Source organism: Prorops nasuta, unplaced genomic scaffold (assembly GCF_024137725.1).
Source record: "Prorops nasuta isolate Cenicafe-Biocafe unplaced genomic scaffold, Cenicafe_Pnas_1.2 PNAS00006, whole genome shotgun sequence".
In the NCBI taxonomy this organism is placed as follows: domain Eukaryota; kingdom Metazoa; phylum Arthropoda; class Insecta; order Hymenoptera; family Bethylidae; genus Prorops; species Prorops nasuta.
Genome location: NW_027116803.1, coordinates 3,502,203 through 3,517,940, shown reverse-complemented (window position 1 = coordinate 3,517,940; position 15,738 = coordinate 3,502,203). Strand labels below are relative to the sequence as shown.

Genomic DNA, 15,738 nt, shown 5'->3' with positions numbered 1-15,738 from the left:
GATAGAATACTCACCGGCTCGTAAGGTGGGGCATCCATGCTCTGCTCCGGATCACACACCCACTCGACCAAAATTTACAAATACTCTCGATTTCTTACGGCTCCCTATAATATAATGCTTCTTACAACTGGTGGACCATTTGCAGATTCTATATTCATCCAAATTAAAGACTAGTTCTTTAATTGATTCGAAACCTGTAATTATCAAATAAAAGTTTGGTATTCTCTTACTATTACTATCAATACAAATTTTTTTTATTTTGATTTTAAATAAAACATTTGACAAACTTTACTTTGTTCTTACTTTAAAAATCTTCCTAATTCCTTTGGATTCTATAATTTACTTAGGTGACGCAAATTCGGCTACCCTCCTCTAGTGTGAATTTTGACTAATTAACTTCAAATTCGGTAGAATTATTTTAACCCAGTTTAAAATTCATATAGGACGAAAGAAAGTTGAGTATTAGTGGGAGATGTGCAATTAAGATTAAAAATATCGGCTGCTTTGTCAGTTGACTAACAATGCCCAAGTTCTGGGATAAAAAATGTATGGTTAGTTTTCTCGATGACGAGTGGTGAAGAAAGTGTGTGCACACGTTTGGTTATGAAATTGAAGATTGGGAGATGCGTCCATCACATTTAAAACTAGATGTCTTTCACGGATGTCGCGATGATGTAGCGACTTGCCAATTAGGATGATGGGATGATGTTATGGTAGGCATAACCGAAGTAATAGAATTACGACGCTTAATGATTTATTTAACCGCAGAAAATTATTGCCCCGTTAAAGGCTTAAGAACAATGACTTCGCGTTAAGTAAATCGTAATCAGTTGAAGGAAATCGGTGCATGTCCATATGGCTAATTAATTTTTCTACTTTAATATACGTCGGCGGTATTTTACGATGGGAAAGCAAAGTTCCGTATCGAGTAGAAATACGTAAGGCGAAGGTTGGAGGGTAAAGATCTCTGCAACTCGTTGTTTTCTTGAAATCGTAAAGGATAAAGAAATTGCGAGAAGTTTATATATATATCCACTGAGTGAACGTTTGGTGAGGCAAACAAAGTCACTGCATATCCTACGGATCAGAGACACGCCCGAGAAAGACTGAAACTTAACAACTGCAGGTGATTCCTGTCACGATCCTCTTATTAATATTATGCACATTTGTTTACTCGTGGGACCATAAGCATCAGCTTCTATATATTATAGGATGACGTTAGGTCTATGCAAATAAGAAATTAAGCATTAGCAGAAAATCTACTAAAAAACTATTATTGTTTACCAATTATGATTCATTTACTTCATTTTAATGATGATACGAAAGCATAACATTTTTTAGTTTTGTTGAAATTTAACGCGAATACTTGTGCTTTTAATTGTCAAGGGATCAGGTTTTTGTTAAATCTTGAAAAGATAATTCGAGATTGACGAACGAGACTTAATGAGGTGATGTTGTTGTAGCTCAACCTAGTTTAGCCTCTATTGACAAAACGTTGCTGTTGTGGAAATACACAGTTGAAACGTGAGAATAATTTATCCTAAGGGTTTATTGGAGGTGAGAGAAATAAAGTCTTGGGAAAAATAATCGATAAGCGAAAATATGTTATTGGTAAGCTGATTAAGCCATTCGTTATTCCCACGAAAAATCTTGATTTCTCGTCCTAAATGTTGCTTCGGGCGAAATTTCTCGATTGTTGCGCATTCCACTCTGGAAATATTTAGGAGTGCGATGAAGATTAGGTCTAGATCGAAATCGCAATCTAGAAACAAATGGATGTAAGGATGAATCATCTTCGATAAGGTCATGCTGAGTCTGCCGGTGCGTTTCTTGACTGCAACTTGACAATCTTCCTGCAAGTTACGTCATTGGCGAGAATAATAAGTAACGCGCTGCACCACCTTCTCTTGCAAATCTTGAAAAACTTGGTACATGGTTGGTTGTGCATACAACAATTTTCATAACAGATTACAGTTACAGCGATGAATTCCATTGTACAACGTGAAATATGCCGGATTAAAAAATTGTGATTAGCGAAGACTCGGAACAATAAAGAGTTTGCAAAACAAATTTAAATTTTGTAAATTTTCTTCTCTCGTAGCAAAGGGATAGACAGGGCATAATCGCAGAGTTCGTCGATCATTTATTTGCTTCGGGCAATCTGGTGCAATTACAACGACACGCGCAACCTATGCGAGGATTATAAAAGGAAAGGAGTCTTTTAGAAAATTGCATCTCTCATAGAAAAAAAAAACATGGACACTTGAAAAGGACTCGCTAACTTGTTAGTAGGCGTAGAGAAACATTCATACACGTGTCTTTTATAATAAATGACTTATAAAGTTTTCTTGGATTCATCGCGAGGCAAGATGATCCTGCAAAGTCTTCGCATAAATATCGTTTATAAACAGAACAAGGCGATATCACGAGTACAGATTCTCTATCCAGAGCGATTTTTATTACAATGATTTTTTTATTTCTTAATCAGTTGCTAAATTCTGTTAAAGGATATCCTGTTGGATGTTGGAGCAACATCTACTTCTTTCTTGATTAGTCAACGTCTTAATTATGCAATAAAAGACTATAAACGTTTATTTTTCTGAATTAGCCTAAGTAGAGATTTTATAAGATTTTTTATTCTGCTGTTTATCTCTTTGTTGGCAGTAGACAGTATATTAAATAAAATAATTGATGTTTGATCCGGTGCTAGCTGGGTGGTGATCGTTCTTATAACCAGTACTTGCACGTCATACTATATGTAACGTCTGTCATAGAACATTTATTCATCAAGAATTTATAGAACACCGACAAAGCATGACTTACATACTAGAAAGAGTTTGGAATTAATAAACCCCTTCGTATTCTATTCAGCTCTCACAGTTAATTATATAATTAATTTACAACTCATATAACACATATCACAATTGTTACATAATTTTGCTTGCTGTTATAATCCTACTAAATCTTCTAAATGAAGCTCACGAAATAACAGAAACGTTTTGACGATATTTGCCAAGAGTTTGGTGTAAAATAGTGGAAAGGAATAGTAATCTTCGCTGTTGATCTCTCAAGAACGAAACAATAGAGAAGTGAGATGCGTGTGAAACTTTCGACATGGTGTTTACGTGTTGCTTGACCTTCTTAGACGACAATTGCCAAAATATCCTGAGAAAAGCAATAAAATACCGAGTTCAAGATGATCAAAAAAATTATTCGTGTGACTACAAAGCCTCCAAAAAAGACACAGAAGCGAGTGGTATTCCAAGTGAAAGATTGACTATATAGCTGCTAAGCTTATCTTCATTCTTCGGATCTTTACAGCTTCTTGCCTGCATTTTGCTAAATAATGACCTGCTTCTTGTTTTCGAAACGCTGATATGTCTAATTTAAATTGAAAAGCAACGGTGAGCAATGCTTCCTTATTAGATCCTGGAGTTCATACAGACAAAGGCTCTGGTCGATCTAGTTATAGCTGGCAAAATTCTAAGTATTATGATTTCCCCACGATAAGAAAGTTCACGATAGTGTAAAGAATTTATTTGCATTCGATAACAAGTAAAGGAGACCGTGCAAAAATTCCACAGATAGCCCTTCTCGAGAATATTATCGTATATAAAGTACAACCTTTCCTGGCTTATCGCTTAATCATCAAAAATATAACGGTGTAATATGAAAGCCTATGGGAAGAATGACATTTTTAAAGTAAATGTGTCGAGTGAGTTTTAACAACCAGTGTTAAATATCCACAGGCTATTGCTTCTGGCTGAAAGAGCTCTTTTTGCTTTCCCTATCAATATATTCAAATGAGAGTTTTTGTCAGCTCGAACTGACTGTCACCTATAATTTTAAATTACCATTACACCTTCATACTACTCTTTAAATGCAGGTTCTATACGTTTCTTATAATAAACATGATTTATGTTTCTATTAACTTTTCCGTATCTATGCTTTAAATGAATTGGTAATCATTGTATAGTAATAATTATTTTTGCTGATTGTGTATAGTTTTACTGTATCGTATATTTTTAAATATTTGTTAAGAGTATATTTTAACTCGTTAATTAATATTAGAGTTGGTTACACTAATTTAATCTGTCAATAGAAGTGTGTGAGAGAAAGAAAGAGGGAGAGAGGGGGGAGGGTCTCACCCTTGACTATTGCACACTGCCAAGGTCTTTATGACCCCTTCATTTACGTAATGGATAAGGAATCTCATAGTTTCATATATTCAACACGCATTACCAGTAGCGTTTAAAAAACTAAAAATCAAAAAGATAATCAATCTAAGATGGCCATTCCTTAATTTCTTTAGTAATTAAGGTTATCCAACAGTAGGTTGGAGCAATGCAAATAAATTATATCTCTGCTTGAAAAACACTGTAGCATTCAGTCTTCTATAATTCTCAAACAAACTATTATTTTATATAACAGTAGATAATATTTAAACAAGATTGATGCTCTTAGCACTCGAGGAAAATAAGAAAACTTGTGGAATAACTTTGCTCGCTGTGTATCGCAGACTCATTGTGCCATCGGAGAAAGAAGTAGGAAATGCTGGCTGGACTTGTTAGATTCAAGGTTCAGCGGTAGAATGTATGTATAATCCATGACAATAACGTAGGTCGAAGGAGGAAATTATGAAATTTATGATTAGCGTCATCGGGCGTGTGTTTAATTAACGAGAAATTTTATAATCAGTTTCGCGACACGAGGCGTATATTTTATCCAGTAGAAAATTTCTTCCGCGTGTAGAAAATGTGTCAGGCAAAAAATTGATTATAAAAGTGTAGTTACGTGTATCGGTGCCTGTTATAATCGGTAAAAATCGGGAGGGGGGGGGGGGGAGGGAGAAATGCATAGAAATGGCGAAATAACGGAACTACACATACATATATAGGAAAACGGTCGATATCGATATACGCGCAGTACCGCATCGTCCGTTACTGATTCACCGCGCAATGTGGAGTGAGTGGAGAGCGACTTTGCGCAACAATTCATGATCCACCTCGAAAGCATTTCGCTCCTTTATTTTTCACTTTGTAAGGAGCACGCCCGTAGGTCCAGCGTAAGTACGCGATCATGAATCGTCTGTCCTCGTGTCCATGCTCGTACTTGCTTTCTCCGGAATTACGTCATCTCTGAGACGGGACACCCCGATCTGTTCTGCCTCGGCATTTTCTGGACACGCCCGAAGTCGTTTGTTCCACGGCATTTTCTTACCGTCGAATAATAACCAATTATTCCCTATTCACAGTGAGTAATTAATTCTTATAAATTAAACTGTGCAAACCACTTACAAGCCACAAATTAAATCTTGACGATTGCACGTATCAATAGCATTATATACATGTACTTGACAATCTCAACGAACAAAATAATAAGTACACGATAGGAATAGAGAACAAAAGAAAACGGAAGAGAGACTCAATTTTAGATAAACGCTCGAGACACAGGAAAGAAGAAAGTGGTTCATTGGACAAAGTCAGCGTTTTATGTCCCGAATGAGATATTACCGAGACGTTAGAAAGAAGGTGGAAATCCTGTAGAGGACGTAGTATATCGTATTGCGTAGGAAAAGCGTTAATTTATCGACAAGCACAGTACACAGCGGTGCTTTGGCAATCCCGAAGAGTTGAGATTCCAACGAGGGTTTTTGATAAAATATTGGCAAGGTTCTGGGCAGCTTCGTAACGCTAAAGAACGAACGGGAAATGTACAGCTGGTCGGTATTCACGATTCAGCAATAAACGAGCGAGCACCTACTGCGAAGCAGGTACAAATCAGTCCTATTTGCTGATTTGCGGCACGCGAGCCGTCGTAGAGTAGAGGTCCATGCCTTATCTGCAAACCCGTCCAAAGTCGAGTGCAACCGATCATATGAATCATGACAAAACTGACGCGTATCGTCGCACCAGCCACCGCTGAAGAATCCCAACCATTTGAAAAACAGCGTGGCTCATGCCGATCGATCCCTATTTAGGCATTAATTGCACGGCCGCGTAGCCTTAAACCGAACGCATCTTCCAATTTGAAAAGCCTTGCTTCAAATCACTCTCTCTTTCTCTCGTTACATCTTCACTGGACTATTTCTTCATGCCAGCGATTACCGATCTCGACAGATTTCTATACACTCGTGTAACTCTGTAATCGGTATGGACACTGGCCACTGTGCATTGGCGTTATTTATTTTTACGTATCATGGCTGAAAATTGCATTAGCTCTCACGGAACGACGCTAGATTATCAATTTATCTCGGAATTCTAGCGATTGCAAAGGGGAAATACACGTAACGTGATTGACCGTCATGCTCCAACACACGCCACGGCCAGCTGTCATGCTTTGTCGAGCACCACTGTCAACCAGATAAACTTTTTTCGCCGAGGGCTTCTTAATCCTGACTCGACTAAAAGTGAAAGGTTAATTCTCCTGTGAAGCGTTTGACTGCCGCAGATTCTTATTCGGAATGAAGAATTCAGCAATCAGTCCAACATTTTTTCGTTTCTTATATTTATAGGTGTAACTTGTGCCTTAACGGTAGGTAAATATATGTGTGTATTATACACACGCGTACTCTGATATGGGAAGGGTTAAAAATTTTCTTTGTCAATTTCGTGTTTCGCCGGTTTAGAATTTGTTACGAGCACGTATACGTATATATATATATATATAAAATATCAGATCTGACTCTTTTTATCGTGGTGCTTAGCCATAGGCAAGGAGAGCCCGTGGGCAATTGGACAGCGAAAGCAAAATGCTTTGCTCCCCCCAATTTGCCCGAGGCGACTCGAGAAATTACACCCCCGTCTTTGACATATGCGAGGTCAAGAGTTTGTCGTGGATCGAGGTATCGAAGGATAAATGGAGGAGTTTTCAATAAAATATAATAGTACTTAATTGTATCTCATTCTCATCTCGCGCGCTTTGAGAGGTGTCTTTTTCAGTAATTAAAAAATAAACACTTGAAATAAAAGTACTTGAAATATGTTTGAAATGAATATTGCATCATTCTGTGACTGACTGAAAGCAGATCGTGGTTATCGCTGGTAGGCAGCACTTAATTTTTTTCAGCTGCAAGGTATACCTTCGAACTATATAAGGTAGGTGTAACGTAACGACAGGCAAGAGCCTATTGATATGAGTTCGAACATCGTATTATTATTTTAATAGTAACTGTTGATTTATGGATACTATAATAATACATAGAACGCAAAACTAGGATGGAATCATCTTGCAACTTTTCCTTCGATATATTTGCTACGCCAAACTAATAAAATATCTTGGATCTAATGGCATGATTGAATTATATTCGATTTTTCGCATTCCATTTGTCATTGCGATTTCGCATCTGGCCTCGCTATGACAAAATGAATTTTTCGAATTAACGAGGTCACCTTCCGTTGCCTGAGAGATAACACGAATTACAAGAACCAAGTTGATAGTAAATAATGTATGCTTCGTCTTAATTTCACCGTGTTTAAATGAGTTTCGCAAAGTTAACTCTCATTAATATACGCAAGGGAAAATATTATCGTTTAATACGAGCAAAATGCGAGCGTAGATACAACGTGCAGAATCCACGGTTAAAGTATGACGAAACGTGTCCTGGTCCACCCACAAGTAGCCATTTAATCATGTCAAGGACCCATACATGGGCCTCCGCTTTTCGCTTCGTTAAATAGAAAAAAAAATATTTTTCCAACCCTTGGAACATTCTCCAATCGAATCTCATTTATACCTCGAAGAAAGACTGCTGTTGTTGGTTTCAGTCGAGATGATGTTACACTGCAACAGTTTAAAAAATTTCATTAATGTACGTTGACACGAGGAACGCGTTTTCGTAATTTTCTTGGTAACCAAACATTTAATGTTTTTTTCCTCCTAGCAGTGAATCACTCGCTTCTTGGGAGAAACATGGATATGGGGCAAGAAAATCTGAGCTACACTCGGTTCCATTAAAGCAATTAAATGTCATGCTTCAAATAACTAACGAGACGATTAAGTGGTAAAAAATTTAGCAAATATAAAGAATTCGTATACTCATTGGGTTATAACATTGTGGCAGTACTATACAAAATCTTATCGCATCTGTTGTAGATTTCACGTTATAAATAAACCATGACCCTCGCACATGAGTCTGCTTATTATATTCTCTTTAACTCATCGGAAATATTGCTCTTCCAATTTCATTGTAGCAACTTGTATGTTCGAACGAAATTTATTATAGTTGCGAAATCAATCAAGTTCAAATCCATGGCGACGATCGGTGAATTTCATCGTTAAGGAAACATGTTATTCTTTCATATTATGTGAATTCGCCATGCCCTCTTGCTTTCTTAATACATTTTGTTTACATACTCTGGACTCTTTTAATGCGAAACAATTATGCTGCACATTTCTGTAGGTTAAGGGGGTATCGATACTGGTTCAATTTTTCAGAGAACTCAAATGCATCTTTGTACATTACGTATATCTAATACAGTATAATTATGCTGACATAAGAACAAACCATGCGCAATTATAATTTGATGTGCATTAGAAAAGTCATAATAAATATTGGTAAGGTAGTTTTTATGTAGCGTTTTAATTTTTCCAGAGAGACGGGATTATTAACCTCTTATCTATCATCATCAATAAAAAAAAATATGAAAAGATAAAGAAAGCATCGCAAAACTTTGAATTTATCTTCGTATATATCCTCCTCAGCAATAGCAGATAATGTCAGAGGAAGGTTGATCAACTAGGATTATAGCGAGAGCACAGCTTTCACGTAAAATACAATCAACAATAACATAGTAAATCAGATCTTCATGTTTGTTAAGAAAACTGTAGTTATAACGGATCGTGCATTTTATCTGAGAAAGAATTAAAATTTCTACATGGAGAGAAAGATGTAGCCCAGTTCGGCCGATACGTTAGTAGCAAAGGGTAAAACATACAAGTAGCTTAGGTAAGAGTTTCGATAATTCTAGTAGATGAGGCAGCGCCTACTCCGTTGGTCTTACGTCAAGCTTCTCTATCTACTGTATCCACTAAGCTATGACATAGTCTGAAAGAGTTAGGAAAATAAAATCGGTGGCATGACGATGGCGATACAACTCCATCGGCGCACGCGCGGCTGTCTAACATTGATACGAAGAGAAGAACCGGAGCCAAAATTTCCTCAGTTCTCTTGTGGCCGGTTTGAGAAGGACTGCCATAAGAGATCAACACAAATCTTTTTTTTATCACGCGTCTGCGCCTACACGACGTATTTATCTTTTTAGCACCAGTTACGACGTCACAGAAGACAACGTTAAACGAAAATGTCGTATTGCGTTAGAACATTACGTACTCAGGTAGTGTAACAATTAAATTATTATTCTTTCGATCTAGATCCCAAAGATATTCTCTGTTGAGCCTTGTGTGAAAAGCCAGGAATACCTACGAAATTTCAATATTTCAGCCACTTGCTTTACTCCTCCAGTTTTAAAGGTCATCCACTCTAGCAGACATTGCTAACATAATCGTGTAATGTCATCATTCACTTTTAAACATTCAATTATTTATGTGAAAAACTGCATCGTTGGTTCCACATTTGCCTGAAATAATATGCACTTCCAAATGTATTGATTTTAAGAGCAATTCTTTGAAACACTATACATTTATTAAGTTGTATACTCACATGGAATTCGTAATGTTTAGATGCAATTATTAGTTATAGATTTTTAAATATTGTTTTTCTCCAGTTACATAATCTTTCGTAGGAAGCATATATATGTCTATTGTATTTTTGGCAAGCGTAGAGGTTATGTTTTCGCTCAGAATCCAAATAGCAAATAAAATAGCATGAAAAAATCTTCCGTTATCAATTGATAGGCTGTATTGCGTATCTTCCAATTCATTGCAGAAACGCTGAGTATCATAATTATAAAGATAGATTGATAGACATATTTTGATATAATTTTTAAAATTGATCGCATAAGATATCTCCAGCACCGAATTTTATAGATTATATCAGTGACTGAATAAGCACTCTATTAAATTAACAATTTAGTTATTGATACTATTCTAATTCGAAAAATTACGTAATAGTCAATTATTTATTTTAAAGCATATGACCAATGATAAATAAAATACCTAAAATACCCATACTCGAAATATGTTTTGACGTAAGATGGCAGCAGCATCCACTTAGGGTTTTAAATGTCAAAAAACAAGTCCCTCTGTAAGAGATTAAAACATTTTTCGATGATGCGTTAGTATCATATACAACTAAAAATTGCTTTGACAGTAAATTTTAATTGTTACTACATAATAGACAATGATTTGAATAATCACTCACATTATTTTTAATATTGGTAAAATATTAATTTTAGAAACTCTCTGGGATTGCTGCAGATGTCCAACAAAGATGCTTCAATTCAAGTCCTATCAGCTTTGCAGCTGCAAAAGTTGCAATGTCCAAATTCGATTCACAAAGCTATCTCCCATATGACAAGTTGGAAGCTAATCTTAAAGCTGTTAGAAAAAGGTATTAAACTAAATTTTTATTGTAATAAAAATGTATATGTGTTAAATTATCTTCTATTGAAGTGTCTATTTTAAATCCAATCAGGCTTACACGTCCACTTACCCTTTCTGAAAAAGTTTTATACTCACATCTTGATGAACCTGATAAACAAGAAATTGTTAGAGGTACCAGCTACCTCAGATTACGTCCAGATCGTGTTGCCATGCAGGATGCTACAGCTCAAATGGCTATGTTACAATTTATCAGCTCTGGTAAGCTTTATTCATAAAATGAATAAACAATTACTCTTTCAGTAGCAGAATATTGATAAATAAAACTTTTAGGCTTGCCAAAGGTTGCAGTACCATCTACGATCCATTGTGATCATTTAATCGAAGCACAAGTTGGAGGGGAACAAGATTTAAAGCGTGCTAAAGACATCAACAAAGAAGTGTACAACTTTTTGAAAACTGCTGGTGCCAAGTATGGTGTTGGATTCTGGAATCCTGGATCTGGAATTATTCATCAAATTATACTTGAAAATTATGCTTTTCCTGGTTTACTTATGATAGGAACAGATTCCCATACACCAAATGGAGGAGGTCTTGGCGGTCTCTGTATAGGTGTTGGTGGAGCTGATGCTGTTGATGTTATGGCCAATATTCCATGGGAATTGAAATGTCCAAAAGTCATTGGAGTCAAGTTAACAGGAGAACTTAAAGGCTGGACTAGCCCAAAGGACATAATTCTTAAAGTAGCGGGTATATTAACGGTTAAGGGAGGAACTGGAGCAATTGTAGAATACTTTGGACCTGGTGTCGATAGTATTAGCTGTACAGGCATGGCCACAATCTGTAACATGGGTGCTGAAATTGGGGCTACAACATCCATATTCCCTTACAATTACCGTATGCAGGATTATTTAGTATCCACAGATCGATCTGATATTGCAGCAGCAGCCGATCAACATAAGAACGGTTTGCTTCACGCTGATCCGAACGCAAAATACGATCAAATTATTGAATTGGATTTGTCCACTTTGGAACCTCACGTAAACGGACCATTCACACCTGATCTAGCTAATCCTATTTCTAAGCTGGGTAAGAATCATCTTATAATTAAGGGTCTTTAACCTAACTGGATATGGTAATAACATAAAGCGTAATATATTATATGTTACTATTTATATACAGGTGAAGCTGCCAAAAAGAACGGATGGCCAAATGAGATCAAGGTCGGTTTGATTGGATCCTGCACCAACAGCTCTTACGAGGACATGGGTCGTTGTGCTAGTATCGCAAGACAAGCGTTGAAACATGGCCTTAAAGCAAAATCTGCATTCAATGTCACCCCCGGATCAGAGCAAATTAGGGCTACAATTGAACGTGATGGCATTGTGAGTTAAATTGTAGTTTTTAAAAATAAGCAATCTTGATCATTAGCCAAATATCGAAATATATTATTATATAAAACGCGGTCTTTTTTTTAGGCTCAAACTCTTAGGGAATTCGGTGGTGTTGTGTTAGCAAATGCTTGTGGTCCTTGCATCGGTCAGTGGGATCGTCAAGATATTAAGAAAGGAGATAAAAACACTATCGTAACATCTTATAATCGTAACTTCACCGGACGTAATGATGCCAATCCTGCAACACATGCTTTTGTAACTAGTCCAGAGTTAGTTACTGCCTTATCTCTTGCTGGTCGACTTGATTTTAACCCCGCTAAGGATAAATTGAAAGGTGCCGATGGAAAAGAATTCGCTCTCGACGATCCATTCGGTTGGTAAAACTCTCATTGCTACATTCGGTTGATAACAGTCATTTCATTCTACTTTTCTAATCGATTACATGTTTTTAGCTGACGAACTTCCGGCTCGTGGATTCGACGCCGGTGAAGAAACATACGACTCTCCGCCGAAAGATGGAAGCTCTGTCAAAGTTGACGTCGACCCCAAATCTCAGAGATTACAACTGTTAGCTCCCTTCGATAAATGGGATGGCAAAGATTTGACCGATTTGACGGTTCTTATTAAAGTTAAAGGAAAATGTACTACAGATCATATTTCAGCGGCTGGTCCCTGGCTAAAATATCGAGGTCATTTGGATAATATCTCAAACAATATGTTCATTGGGTAAGTTGATGTTAAAGTATGATTTACATTTAATAGAAGATTTCTCTCATTAAACGTACACAAAAATTTTAGCGCTGTAAATTCAGAAAACAGCGAAGTGAACAAAATTAAAAATCAATTAACTGGTGAATGGGGAGCAGTACCAGATGTAGCACGCCACTACAAGAAGAATAATGTGAAATGGGTGGCCGTTGGAGATGAAAATTACGGCGAGGGTTCCTCCCGGGAGCACGCTGCCCTAGAACCACGGCACCTTGGTGGCCGAGCAATAATCGTAAAGAGTTTTGCCCGTATCCACGAAACTAACTTGAAGAAACAGGGTCTGTTGCCTCTAACATTCGCAAATCCTAGCGACTACGATAAAGTCCAACCGACTGATAAAATTAGTCTTCTAGATTTAAAAAACATAGCACCTGGAAAGGTTTGTAGAGCATTCAGTAGATAAATATTCCACTCTTTTTTTAAGCAGAAAGTTTGTTTATTTAACTTATTTTTGGTTTCTTCTAGCCGGTGAAAGCAGAGATTAAGCATAAGGATGGAAAGGTCGATAGCATTACGCTGAATCATACGTTGAATGAGCAACAGATTGGCTGGTTCAAAGCTGGTTCCGCTTTGAATCGTATGAAAGAAATCGCTAGTGGAAAGTAATTTAATTATCTTCCAAGAGAGAAGAACATTGGCCTTACTTTGCAGTGAGATAAACACGGACATGGCTAGTTGCGTGTAGAAATTTCAAGAATTGGACGAGAAATGTTCGGTATAATAGATCAATTTTTCCTTTTACCCTAAGCAGATCTTTTTTCCTATTCTTGTTTGAAGAATGGTGAATAGTAATCGAGCAATGCAAATTACGATAGCAATGCAACGTCGGCAATATTACCGATAAAAGGTGAACTTTTATGATCTGTTTTCATTAGGGTAATAATAATTCGCTAGAGCGACAATTATGATATATACCTCAACTTAGTCATCATCTCGTTATACTAGTTGAATAATGAATTGTGTCGGATAAATCGAATTTCTTTTAAAAGAAATTGTAATGAATCTTTTCTAATACTTCATGGAAGAAACTGTTGGAATATGAGACAATATCGCGCACCAGATGTTTTGCTTCGCATGCGATTGAAGCACACTCTAATCTTGCTGGAAGCGGAATTATAATTGTCATGCCAGCGTGTCCATTTCAAAAGCAAGTACAGCCCCCGGTGGCATGTAACAATTGTCCGCGTCCATCCTACTCCAACCAAACTTCAATCGAATAGAAATTATTGTAAATACCCGACAAGTAGAAACCGTTTTGGTTTATGGTTAATTATAAGGCAGATTAATTTACATCCTAAAACTTGTATAAATGGATGAACAAATTTATAGTGAATGTTTTCTTGGAAATAAATCAAATTGCGAAGACCTTCTAAGTTTTTACCGATATCTTTGTAATTTAAGTAATTTTTTTTTACTGGATTTATTGTGTGCGTCTGTGGGTGACTCTTGATTGTTTTGAAATTGTATCCCTGACTGAAACGAATATGATGATTATTTCTTATCCCCGCGCCATGTTTCCTAGGACGCACGCGTCATTGCCATGACAACGATGCTTACTACTCTACTCCAAACAATGTAATGCCATGCACTGTGACTTTTTACGTTTTTACACATGAAACCATTTAACCTAGTAGTAGTTATAAGTCTTTTTAAAAGTTCATTGAAATGTCTCTAGAAGGTGAATTTGTCTTATCTGTCACTGGATCAATCGAACATGCAGAGTTTTACGATGCGAATAATGTTTATTGTAAATACGGTTTTCATTTTGGACCTGAATGGAGTATTGTATCGGTAAGTAGGCTATAAGCATGACAACATCGACACGTGGTTTCGTCATAAAATGTTTTAACATCATTTAAATTATCAGGGTATCGAAGAAGGTTTAACTCAAATGTGTAAACGTACTAGAGATCCTAGAAATCTTATCGTTTGGAATTTCCCGTTGGAAATAACGTTCAAGAGTACAAATCCATACGGCTGTAAGTTGATGAGTAATAGTATTATCCTCTCTGAAATTAATTATATCTAGTCTCTTTCAGGGCCTCAACTTATTATGTCCATTTATGGACTTGACTTTTTCGGACACGATGTAATAATAGGATACGGAGTTTGCCATTTACCTTTGTATACCGGTCATCACGAAAAAAGGTGATTTAGCGCGAACATAAATTTTAACTTTGAATAAAAATATGAAATAATATCATATAACTATAAATAAGTGGAAATAATAATTTTACAGAGTTTCCGTGTACGTGCCAGAGTCCTCATCTAGGTTTCAGCATTTTGCAGCTTGGTTAACGGGTCGGAGGCCGGAATTAATAGACCCTACTATTTTAGCATCTGGTGGAGGAAGGGAACGTAAGAACTTATTAATTATTGCGTAATGGTGAAATTAAGTAGAAAACGCTGTAGTGTCGCTTAGTAAAAAATAGCGTATTTCCAGTAAATACGCTTGCAATAATTTTATTTCGCAAGTGCATTAATTGAAATGACAATACCTTACTAACATTTCAGTCACGCGCATGAAAGTGCAGGGAATCGTTACCATCACGTTCAACATTGTTCTGAAAGACTTTTTCAAGCTTGGATACAACAATGGCGAGCAGCGGAATAAATAATGTATATAATAATATGTATATCAACAACAATTGAATATAAAGTGTCTTTCATTTATAATCTTGCATTATCTTGGGAATCTCGAAGACACAAAGCAGTGCCGGAATAATTAACTACGATAAATAGAACTGGTAAAAGAGGAAAATACATTGTGATTAGAGGGAATTATTGGACTTGAAATGTCACATAAGCTATGAAGTTTGATATTCAAAAGTGTAGGGTTTAAATCCATCGGGGATATAGATGCGTGCGAGATTGATCTTCGAAATGAAGTTAAATCTCATGCGACGTTGATAGGATAATTTATAAAGTTATCAGATGATTAGCTGTATCAGGATGTTTAAATCAGTTTTAAACTTATCGATCGATGGAAATTTTAACCTTCGATAAGTGTGCAAATGAGATTCTCTGTTTGCATAACATTCTTCTCAAAGTTATCGAAAACCAGAGTAATCTAGCG

The 15,738-nt window shown here is 36.5% G+C and overlaps 2 protein-coding genes across 3 annotated transcripts; both read left to right on the top strand.

The window, feature by feature from the left end:
* Positions 1-9,159: 9,159 nt before the first annotated feature.
* Positions 9,160-14,031, top strand: LOC136774539 (aconitate hydratase, mitochondrial-like). The gene is made up of 9 exons (XM_066728911.1): positions 9,160-9,335; positions 10,356-10,510; positions 10,595-10,761; positions 10,834-11,589; positions 11,683-11,885; positions 11,979-12,267; positions 12,347-12,620; positions 12,693-13,041; positions 13,128-14,031. Exons 1-9 carry the CDS (start codon positions 9,303-9,305, stop codon positions 13,266-13,268), a joined length of 2,367 nt encoding a protein of 788 aa, XP_066585008.1. The 5' UTR covers positions 9,160-9,302; the 3' UTR covers positions 13,269-14,031.
* Positions 14,032-14,153: 122 nt separating this feature from the next.
* B9d1 (B9 domain-containing protein 1) lies at positions 14,154-15,338 on the top strand. Of its 2 annotated transcripts, XM_066728914.1 has the most exons (6): positions 14,154-14,237; positions 14,319-14,453; positions 14,530-14,641; positions 14,702-14,810; positions 14,902-15,020; positions 15,177-15,338. In XM_066728914.1, the coding sequence occupies exons 2-6, from the start codon at positions 14,328-14,330 to the stop codon at positions 15,278-15,280; spliced, it is 570 nt and encodes a 189-aa protein (XP_066585011.1). In that variant the 5' UTR covers positions 14,154-14,237; positions 14,319-14,327; the 3' UTR covers positions 15,281-15,338. The 2 variants fall into 2 exon arrangements, with proteins under 2 accessions (XP_066585011.1, XP_066585010.1); XM_066728913.1 differs by lacking the exon at positions 14,154-14,237 and having other exon boundaries at positions 14,244-14,453.
* The last annotated feature ends 400 nt before the right edge of the window (positions 15,339-15,738 follow it).